The sequence below is a fragment of the Phymastichus coffea genome, unplaced genomic scaffold, assembly GCF_024137745.1.
Source record: "Phymastichus coffea isolate CEN01 unplaced genomic scaffold, Cenicafe_Pcof_1.1 PCOF00189, whole genome shotgun sequence".
Classification (NCBI taxonomy): domain Eukaryota; kingdom Metazoa; phylum Arthropoda; class Insecta; order Hymenoptera; family Eulophidae; genus Phymastichus; species Phymastichus coffea.
The window spans coordinates 112,287-122,776 of record NW_026707000.1 but is presented as its reverse complement, the minus strand read 5'-3'; the positions used below and the strand labels follow the sequence as shown (position 1 = coordinate 122,776).

The 10,490-nt window shown below is 33.3% G+C and overlaps 2 protein-coding genes across 4 annotated transcripts; one reads left to right on the top strand and one right to left on the bottom strand.

Annotated features, from left to right (window-relative positions):
- The first annotated feature begins 1,075 nt into the window (after positions 1-1,075).
- On the top strand, positions 1,076-4,067 carry LOC131673653 (uncharacterized). 2 transcript variants are annotated; one of them, XM_058951816.1, is made up of 3 exons: positions 1,076-1,543; positions 3,168-3,373; positions 3,488-4,067. In XM_058951816.1, the coding sequence occupies exons 2-3, from the start codon at positions 3,289-3,291 to the stop codon at positions 4,048-4,050; spliced, it is 648 nt and encodes a 215-aa protein (XP_058807799.1). In that variant the 5' UTR covers positions 1,076-1,543; positions 3,168-3,288; the 3' UTR covers positions 4,051-4,067. The 2 variants fall into 2 exon arrangements, with proteins under 2 accessions (XP_058807799.1, XP_058807800.1); XM_058951817.1 differs by lacking the exon at positions 1,076-1,543 and adding an exon at positions 2,024-2,119.
- Positions 4,068-5,791: 1,724 nt separating this feature from the next.
- Positions 5,792-10,236, bottom strand: LOC131673651 (alkaline phosphatase). 2 transcript variants are annotated; one of them, XM_058951815.1, is made up of 8 exons: positions 10,061-10,236; positions 9,785-9,987; positions 9,516-9,708; positions 8,600-8,754; positions 8,004-8,300; positions 7,109-7,307; positions 6,535-6,774; positions 5,792-5,976 (listed from the first exon to the last, which is right to left on the bottom strand). In XM_058951815.1, exons 1-8 carry the CDS (start codon positions 10,116-10,118, stop codon positions 5,807-5,809), a joined length of 1,515 nt encoding a protein of 504 aa, XP_058807798.1. In that variant the 5' UTR covers positions 10,119-10,236; the 3' UTR covers positions 5,792-5,806. The 2 variants fall into 2 exon arrangements, with proteins under 2 accessions (XP_058807798.1, XP_058807797.1); XM_058951814.1 differs by having other exon boundaries at positions 7,953-8,300; positions 10,061-10,234.
- Between the last annotated feature and the right edge of the window lie 254 nt (positions 10,237-10,490).

Here is a 10,490-nt window from a genome sequence, read left to right as displayed (position 1 = left end):
AAAAATTTATCGCGGAATTGTGGAGAACTTGACGCAGATTGAGACGTAAAAAAATTCTCCTTCGCTCGCGCAGTGTGTCTACGTGACCAAATGTACTTGAGGCTCAATTATAAATTCGTCGACTATATTGTTCGCTTATACACAACATTCGTATTCCCAGAGCATGCCGGTCACTGCAAAACGTTGGTGGAAAGGCTTGCGAAATCGAAGAGTTAGTGCTACGGTTACTCTTGACTATTAGCAACTCTAACGGTGTATTGTAAGTTCGTCGCTACTGTCTGTTAATTCTATATCGTTGCTCAACTTTCACAATATTTTTGTTGTTTAGACATTTTCTAATTTCACGCATAGATGTAATTATTGGAAATGAAAATGAATCACGTGTATTATGTTTGAAAATTCCTTTACATTTTATCTGGATAGTTTTTAAAGTATAAGATACTTTGAAATTTACTGTACCTTGCGTTTGAAACAAAAAGTTCTCTCATTACAGTTAATGTTTTTACTTACTTCACAAGTAATTAAGTTCATAACTTATAAAGATAGCTCAAATGTATTCTATAATTGTAGTACTGCTATACTATGATTCAATCTATTATTTTTTTATTTTTGAACTTATTGTCGCAATTAAATGAAAATTTCAAATCAACATTAAAATTGATTAAAAAGTCTGATTGCAGCATAACAACGTATTTTTCAGTAAATCAAGTGTTATAAAAAAATAATTTTTTTTAAGTATTATTTGCTGAAGGCAATGTTCAACATAGCGTGATAAACGTTTGGCTTACGATAAATATTCGCGTTTTCATATTTTGCCATCATGCCATTAAATAATCAACAATCTTAGATTAACTTTACATACACTTGATTATCAAACAGAAGCCAACGAGGAAATTATTGTAATCAATAAAACGCTACTTGATCGTCAACAGATTGATAAATAAAATTCCAACTCACAACGCCCGAAAAAGCGCCCTCAATTTTTACAGATTGGACGTCGTTTAACATACATAATTTCCCCATCGAGATAAAGGTGGGGATAGAGATATATTTGTTGGCCTATACCACTGGCCCTGCGAATATGCGCTTCTGGCGGCGAAGCAAACTGGCTTCATGGCATGAAACTTCTCTTCACGCATCCCCACTCTTTCGGCCATGGTTACTTCTGCAGCACTCGGGCGGCTGAGCACATTCGTGCGCGAACCGCGTTAGAGTCGAGTCAGGTTTTGGCAGTTTATTTTTGTTGCTTCACGCAGGTGTTTCGGTAAAGACGACGACGTGCGTTAGGCAGTGAGTGATTCACGCAAAGCTGGAAGGTGTAATATGGGCATATTTCGCGAGTTTCCAACAGTCTTCAACCTTTATAAAAAGTATAGTTAGGCTTATATTGCCAAGGAAACTTCTGTCGAGGAGTTTCAAACAGGAACCTATACAGCTACATTGTGATTTATTCTTGCTTAGCACGTTCTGACCGATACAGCAAGACGGTTCTCAAGCCAAAGATATCTATCGTTACTACTACTCTGCTCCGAAATTTTTCAAGGTGAGTTTTTTTCTTTGTTTCGCCTTCGAATTTTAACCTTACTCGGTGTCGAAAAGTACATGCATTGTACCATTTTCTCCCGCCTAATCGTTCTACATTTTTGTCGCATTCTTAGACAAACTTAGAACTTTTGATTAAATTTCGAATGGTTGTATGCTTATATGTTATCAGATAATGAATTCATTAGCTGCTTGTCAAAATTCATTAACATGTTAAATAACTTGCATTTGATAACTGAGTTGTTGCTGATATATCTTAATCAAGGGCTACCATTGAGCTTCATGCATGAAAATGTAATTGTGTGGCAAAAGTTGTTGACAGAGCATACTTAGGTAATACATTAAGTTGATTCCTCGGCGTGAAATAGAAACAAAATGACAGAATTAACCGGCATATTAGCGTGGTACATACATACGTACGTACGTATATGTGTGTATATATATATATGTCTATACGTACATACGCTTTCTGCGTTCTGTTAGTGTCGGTGTTGTAAAGAACCTAGAAGTTTCTCCCTCACCGTGACTTTTTAAATAACCTTATTAAACTCGAATTAATTCTGTAGGACGTTATACGGTATGAAAATGCTTCCGTTTCGTAATTGTCTGATAAAACTTGAAGAGTTAATGGAGTTTAATTTATTGATTGCATTTGAATCATTGTCGAGTGAGAAGTGTTGTTTTATCAATTAGAGATAGGTTGCGAATTTTCCTAGGCTACACTGCGATTTATCGGTTATTAGGTTCGAGATTGCTTTGTAAGGGGTTGACGTGTTCGTTTTCTTTTTCATTTTCAATGTCTAAAAAATAAAAAATGTAATTCAAGTTGAGCAAAATTGCCTTAATCGTATTTTGAAGTTATAGAAAGATGAATGCATTCTAGTTTAAATTTTAAGATAAATTTTATATTTTGAACACTGATTAGAAATTATTTATATTATTTCTGTAATTAGTAAGTTCAATGATTGCGGAGGTCATGTTAGCATGAATGGAGAAACATGTATAACTAGATGGTGATGACAAAAATTTGTCTTGATAAGGAAATAACAGACAAGCAAATGTCCTCTTATCGAATCATTTATTACTGGTTAATGTAAATGTTCCTGCTTTGGCTATGAAGAGTGATTAGCAATTTAATTACATGATTTTTTCAGTCTTTTAGGCAGTGTTGCAATCTCAGAGCTCAGGGTTATCAAACCACATGATTTTTTCGTAAAAAGTTCTGTGTGATCAGAGTCTTTAAGTACACATGATACTGTTTGAAGGCCTCTGAATCTGAAAATATTTGTTGCAGTTCAAGATAGTCTTTTACCATCATAAGTTTTTTTAAAATAAAATCTTGTCATATTCTAACTATAGTCTAAAACTGCTATTTTTTTATTAGTTGACAGATATTCCTCTTTACCCTTATAAGTCTTTAGTGCTTAAATATTTTCAATTATTTAATGACTTGAAAAAGTAATTCAAATGAAAAAGCTTGTTTGCAATAAGAGCTTTTATTTCTGCTGGTCTAAAAATAAAACTGATAAGAATTAGTTTGGGTTATGCATCTGTTGTGCGAGTGATTCTGCCTTCATTTTATTGGACCAAGTAATCTACTTTGTATTGTGGTATCTTGTTTTTAGGAACGATATCTGCATCCTGTGCACCAGTCTTTTATTCAACAGCCAGACGAGTAACAGACTCTAAACAAAGTCATTGTGGAGCTTTTTTTTGTATAAGTATATTTTGCAACATCTTACCGAAATGAATAAGTCAAGTTTCATTCAAGAAGGAGATAGCGCTAAGAAAACTTCAACTTTAGTCAGGCGTGTGTCTGACATGTTCAAAGGTATGTAAATAAATTATTTTCAAAGACCATGTTTTATAGCAAATCAATTTTTTATTCAATTTGTTTCAGTCATTGACTTTATTTTATTTAAATATTGTAATTTTTTATTAACAGATGGAACTTACAGTGGGCCACCTTCTCTTTTCTCTCAGAAGATTCGCCATTGCTGCCAAAACTTAAATCTTTTTCCATTTTTGCTATACTCATTTGAAAACTCAAAGTCACATCCACTGGCAAAGAAAGTCAACATCTGCTTTGACTTAATACTCAAGAATTTTATTGAACGACTGTTGATCATTTACACAAGTGCACGCCGTGCTGTTATTAATGGTCTTCAACAAAAATCTGTATTACTTTCCAAAAAAGAAACCATTGAGCTAAGAAAATCCGTTGAAGTGAGTGAACCTAGAGCTAAACTTTGCACGTTTAAGAAAGAGAAACCAAAGAAAACCCCAGCTCTACTTGCTGCTGCAATTTACCTTACACCATTGGTTCTTCTTTTCCAACTGATTGGACTTTGTAGTCTACTCATTTTTGGCAAGTACACACCTGGATTCATCTTCCTCATTAGTTCTCTGGTTCTGCTTGCATGTATATCAATGAAGATTATGTTCCATGATACAATTGCACATCAAAGGAAAAAAGAAGAGAGGAGGAAAAAGAGTAAAGAAGAATGAATTATTTAATTTAAGTCGTTGCTTTTCTTTTGTTCGTACCGTCACAAACACTCGGCTTTGAATTCTGTATGTTCCTCAACACTCGTCTTTTGAAATAATTGGATTTATAATACTTTTTGACTGATTTGCATTGACGTAAAAATCTACTGAATGAATTATATGACTTTTTTTGTCGCAAAAATGTATCGGTATTCGAATGCCGAAGGAATTTAAAGATTCTAATTCTTTTAATATAATTAGCTTATATTTTTGTATTGAGCTGTATATTTTATTTAGAAGATTAAGTCAGCAAATTTAATATTAAAAATTAGAAAATCATGAAAATTGATGAAATAAAACACTTGTGATGAGGATCTTCAGAGATTTCTTGAAATTGTCTTGGAATGTTTTGTTCTATCAATAAATTGTTCATTGTTGTGAATAATTGCTCTCAACACTTGGGTAACAATTAAAAATTTAATAATTATGATTGATATAGCAGAGCACTCTGACTATTTGAAGAAACCGATGCGATTTCATATAATCTGCAAGGAGTATTCAAGCACATTTTTCATACAAACATCAGCTTCTTGCATTTAATTTTCTAGCATACTCCTATCAATGGTTAAAGTTTATTATGAAAAATTTTCGTATTGTACTTTTGTGTCAAACTTAAATTACTCTTATTTCTCCGTCGTAATAATTTTGTACAACTTTATACGAAAATATTTTTTTTCTTAAGTAGACTACTTACGACCATGATATAGGTACAAATACGCAAATTTAAGTTTAGTTCGCCCAGCATTAAATTTCATATACACGCGTTATCATACACATATGCATTGAAATTAAGTGAAGGAGGATAGCAAAAAAATATGAGAGAAAGGAAAAAGAAAACACAAAGTTCAAAGGCTACAGTTAGGCTGATAAAGAACTTTCATCGCAGTTAACAAGCGTAATAGTGATGTTTCATAAGCACTTTCCTAAAGGTTAAAAATTCAGTGTCGACTGATGAAATTAAAGGATGATTAGCTTAAGATACCTTATCCTTTGCAGTATAAGACTGAAAATAAAAATCGTTTTAACATATTTGTTTGTAAATACGAATAACGTGAGCGAAAAAAATAAAGTTTCGAATATAGTATATGTTAATTTAAAGCTCTATAATAATTTCTTCACTCACAATTGGAATGCGGCTCATTTGCAATGTTTTATTTTAATTATAATTGGGATACTGTTTTTGAATGAATAATGTTGATTGTTTTTGTCATTTTTTTTATTACATTGCTATATTTATTAAACTCCATAAAATGTGTAGAAACTTCAACGATATATAAACTGTCTCTTTTCACATGTTGTGCGCTGAGGTAGATTTAATACTAGCAATATTAAATCTATCATTATTGTTATCATTATTGTTACTTGGTTGATCTTGGTGAAAATATCCGAAATTTCGTAAATGACTCCATACTACTGACATAAAATCAAAAAATATATTTTTTAATAAAATAATCTCTAATTATAACTAATTCATATTTGAATACTCATTTTCATATTATTATGAAAATAAACGAACAAAATCCTTTGACTTAATTTTTGACGGAATGTATATACCACTCAATCTCAATACAATAATACTTTATCTCAAAAATACTTTAAAATACATTCCAAGCAGAAAATTTATTTGTAGTCTGTTGATATTTTCACCAAATTTAAAATTTATTTAAGAACACTTGTAAAATATAGAACCGCCAATTGATTGGCCTGTTCAAATTTGTCAGTAAGCGTAGAAAGTGCGAATAAGGCTGAGCAGACTGCCAAGCCAAATAAAGTTCCACTGACTAGTCGACGAATGATTGGCGTAGGGACCGATTCTGGCGGCGTAGGCGATCACGTAGGCCACGAAATTTTGCTCGTGGGTCGTGTGGAATAGGTGAGCGTACGGCCCTGGAGGAAAAGGGATAATTAATTATGTATATCGATGCGCATTTAAAAAATAGACACGCACTTATATGTAAAACACCTATCATTTTTCTTTTGCTGAGAGAAAAATCTATTATTACAAGACATCTAGTTTTAAATATTCAGATTCATAGTTCCGTAAGTTGCTCGCGACGTTCTATTTGCTGTAATTGTCTCTTTGTGATATAAGCGAGATACTACTGTCAGGAATAAGATAAATCTATGTCCAGAAAAATATATTATTAAAAGAAATTTGTCTATGCGAAGTGCGGCTTATTATTTATGAAAAAACTTTCCTAGTCAATTCATTATTATGACATCCATAATTAGTTTCATAATATTACGTATCCCTTTATTTTTTACGTAAGAGTTTTGGTGCAACAGCCCTTCAAAAATATTGAACATTCATCTAATATTTGATCATTATATAAGAATGGCTTTTTCAATCTATAAAAATATTCAGCGTAAATGTGGTAAGATCTATTTACAAAGAATGACATTTCGAAACTTATAAAAATGACAATTGATTAGTGAGTCACTAACCGCGTGCATAAACAGCCACGTCGCCGCCTCCATGATGAGCTTCGTCCGTGATAATGGCAGCTTGTTGGCTGTAGGTGAAATCTTCAGTGTTAGATTGCAATTTCTCAAAATTTAGTCGCTGAGCGAAGGATTCATTTTTGTCGTTCTTCACGATGGTGTAGGCATTGTTGTTTGGTCCACCAGTACTGTATGATAGGGTTGTGTAGGGAATTCCGTCTATTTTCGAGTATTCGGCGATTCCTGCAATATACGTTCATTTTTTGGATTATCAACAACAAATATTGATAAAATAGTATTAAATCATTCAATCACGTATAATTTCATTCTAGACTACATTTTCATTTAAATATTATAAATAATAACCACAATAATATAGTGATTATACTCATGAAATGATATGTACATTGCAAACATTTTAAGCACTTCAGAGGCAGATCTGATCAAATTATATTTAAATTACCAATAAAAAAGTAAGATTGTAGAAAAACATTATTTTAAAAATTATTTTCCTTAAAATTAATCAACGCAATATTATTACTTATCAATTTGGGTTTCTCCGCATAAAGTTCCTTACCCAGAACGCTATTACCACGCTTACTGTTACCATTGAAGGCTAGTGAGTGCGTATGATCACTGGTAACGATGACTAGAGTATTTTCGGGATTCACCATCCTCAGAGTGGCATTAACGGCGTCGGAAAGCCGGACTGTTTCCAGAAGTGCTTGAGCTGCGTGACCTCTATGATGCGCAAAATCAATTAGACCACCTTCAACCTGAAATAAGTTAGCGATACAAACGATTTGTCAGGATTGAAATATGTGAATATTGCAGGTGTTTATTATTTTTATTTTGTTATGGTTTTTATTCATGATGTTGGAGCTTCATTAAAAATGTATTGTTCTTTTCTTAAGTTTTTTCTGTAGTCTATTATTTATGTGGCGTTAAAAAATTCGTTCGACATTTGTATATAATCAGTATACCAAACAATAATTAGAAATAAAAGTTTTTCACTATGTATAGCGTAGTAGAAAAAGGATATTTCTCCATAATGACGTATAATTTTCAAAGTCAAATACCTAAGATTTTTAAATGAAAAAATATAATGTTTGACCATCTATTTCTAGAGAATTTATAGTCTCTGTTTTTTTAAGCTTGTCATATGCTTTATCGATACGCTTTCAAAATTATCAGTTAGGCCTATCTCTCAAAATAATTTCTCATCGTTATCAATCGACAATAAATTATGCTAGACAACGATGTGTGAAAAATGAGATCAAAATTATCACGAATTAGCTTGATGAGAAACGACCAAGAATTCGTTTGAGTAGTCAAATCAGATACGTTTCATGATCTCATGGAACACCCAAACGAGCTTGTCATTCGTTTCTTTCCTTATCGGTTAAACATCGTCACCTCACCACGAGTAGATAGCCGTTAGAAGATTTTTGAAGTATTTTTAAAGCAGTAACCGTCATCTCTTCTAGGCTTGGTTGTCCTTTTCCACTCTTATCTCTCATGTAGTCCATGGGTATGTGTCCATTAGCGAAGATACCCAGTAAGTAGTCTGTATTGATGAGATCAACACTAGCCAATTGTTCATTATTTTGTACGACATTGTATGACAAACTTCGGTTTTTCTTATCTTGGATCCAATAGTCAATGAGGTCACGACCGTCTTTACGCTGTCCTGCCCATATGTCTAGTGGGTCTATGTTTGTAACGTTAAACCTAGTTTGAAGCATCTGCCTACCGCCACCCATTATCACCTATTGAAATTAAGATTGATTTGTAATTTCCCTAATTACTACTATTATTGGAATATGACAGTAAATTGCCCATTTGTTCATTCACTTGTAAAGTTACGTCATCAAATTTTAAAACTAAGTAAGATTTATCTGAGTAACATTCAAGAACATATTTTTTTCTCGATAATTAGTATGATCATTAATAAGAAATATCAATAAGCTTTATCAGATTTGGCCCTGAATAAGTCATAACACTTTATATAAGGAAACAATTGAAACATTCTGTTTGCACATGCACGCAAACGAATAAAACAACAAACCTTAATATTTTTACCAGGTTCGTTTTCGACCAATTGTCGGGCTATGTCTTTGCAAATAGATCCTTTAGGTGTTTCACACTCCCATTTTCTGTTAGCACCGTGTGCATAAAGTGGTGCCGGCGTCGCGTGTGTAACTCTCGTGGTCGTAACAAATCCTGTTTGGATGCGTTAAGCAATTTGATATCAGGTTCAACTACTTGCAGTGCTTAATGCAGATATGGGTATATAAAAAGAATGAAAGAAAACAAGATAAAATGAAAATGTAGTTTTGCAATCCATCTGTTTTTAACTTCAAAGAGACAAGTACATTGTTTGAAAGTTAACGAGATATTTTTAGAGAATAACGCATGCCGTACTCTTTCGCAGTGAAAGTTTTGTTGGAGTTGATACTGCTTTGACTCACTCTTTTTAGGTCATCAGTGAAACATTTTTATATCAGTTTTATCAATAAGCATTTTGTCGCTTTTAATGAAAGGATGTTTAACCAGGATCTGTTCTGAAAATGATTCGAAATATAAGAACGAAAATGTGTAACGCTTGGTTTAATTAATCTAACGAATATTAGAAAAATTATTCAAGGGAAGAGTACGTTGAGTTATACTTTATAGAACTGAAGAAATTAAAAATAATGCGTGTAATTAAATATTTCATATAAATGTTTTGCAAATCGTATGAGAAATATTATTATATGCCATTTAAAAATGGTTCCATATTATTTGAAATATCTCCTGTTGAAAAGGACTTATTTATACGAAATTGTGTTAAGAAGGCGTAAAGAAATAAGCACGACACCCTATTAAGTAGTGATAGTCCATTTTGTTCAGCCCTTAACAAACTATTCAAATCATTGAAGCAAGCTGCTAAAATAACCAGGCAAGTGTAACTTATCAGCGGTAGGTGCATAAAATCTATTTACCAGTGCTTTTGTCAGCAGCTTGGGCCCAATCAATAATAGAGTCAAGCCGATGGTCGGCATTGTAACTCGCTTCACAATCATTGATTTTGACATTCGCGTCAACGCCATGCACATTGTAGTTCGTCTTTACACCACTGAACAGTGCAGTCGCAGTTGATGCCGAATCAGGCGCTTGCTTGTCTGTATTATAAGTCTGCGATAAAAAGGTGATTGATGAAGGTTAGATTTAAATAAGATGTTCATGAAAAACAGCGAGGAAATCTATTTACCTTTAACAAACCAATATGAGGAAATTTCTCCCAAGCGAGATAGCTTTCTTCGCCGGCTCGATAGATTCTACTGGCAGTGATAGTGTCGGGGCTCATGCCATCCCCAATAAACAAAATAACATTGTGCGCTCGATTGTGGTTCCAGGTGTATGACTTAGCATCTTCCAACTCCTTTTGCGCGATGTTCCGCCAGAATGTTTTATCTACACACATCACGCGACACTTGCTGTTGTTAAACAAAATATGACAATTTTTTTCTTTTCCCTTTTTACGTACCTTCCTTCACACCACCTGTTAAGCCAAAGATGAACAGTAGCAAAACAGCGAGCTTCATCGTTACGTGTATTGACACGCACTGAGGCCGCTATCGTTCATTTTTCAGATGTACCGTCACTTATCTGACAACGAGTGTCTTTGACAACAATTCTTTGACATATGAAATTTTTAAATTTACACGTATATATGTGATTTGTCTGTATATACACAACGCTCTGTTTGCTTTTAGTTGCGATTCACGAAAATTAGGAGGCCTGATGCGTGTCGCCATCTGACCACGTGATGATCTTCTCGGAACTAGCGTTAAGCGATTATTGCGTAATTGATTTGTTCTTTTCTGCTTTTATTGGAATCCGGGCCACAAATAGATAAGACTATTTAAACTTTAGTTGGCACTTCGCTAAACGTAACTTTAACAAACAATTTATAT

Excerpts from the sequence above, each read along its gene's own strand:
- LOC131673653 (XM_058951816.1), top strand. The coding sequence starts at position 3,289 with ATGAATAAGTCAAGTTTCATTCAAGAAGGAGATAGCGCTAAGAAAACT. Across the intron at positions 3,374-3,487 it reads TGTGTCTGACATGTTCAAAG|ATGGAACTTACAGTGGGCCA; the intron begins GTATGTAAATAA and ends TTTTATTAACAG.
- LOC131673651 (XM_058951814.1), bottom strand. The coding sequence starts at position 10,118 with ATGAAGCTCGCTGTTTTGCTACTGTTCATCTTTGGCTTAACAGGTGGT. Across the intron at positions 9,709-9,784 it reads CTCATATTGGTTTGTTAAAG|ACTTATAATACAGACAAGCA; the intron begins GTAAATAGATTT and ends TTTTTATCGCAG. Across the intron at positions 8,301-8,599 it reads AACCTGGTAAAAATATTAAG|GTGATAATGGGTGGCGGTAG; the intron begins GTTTGTTGTTTT and ends TAATTTCAATAG.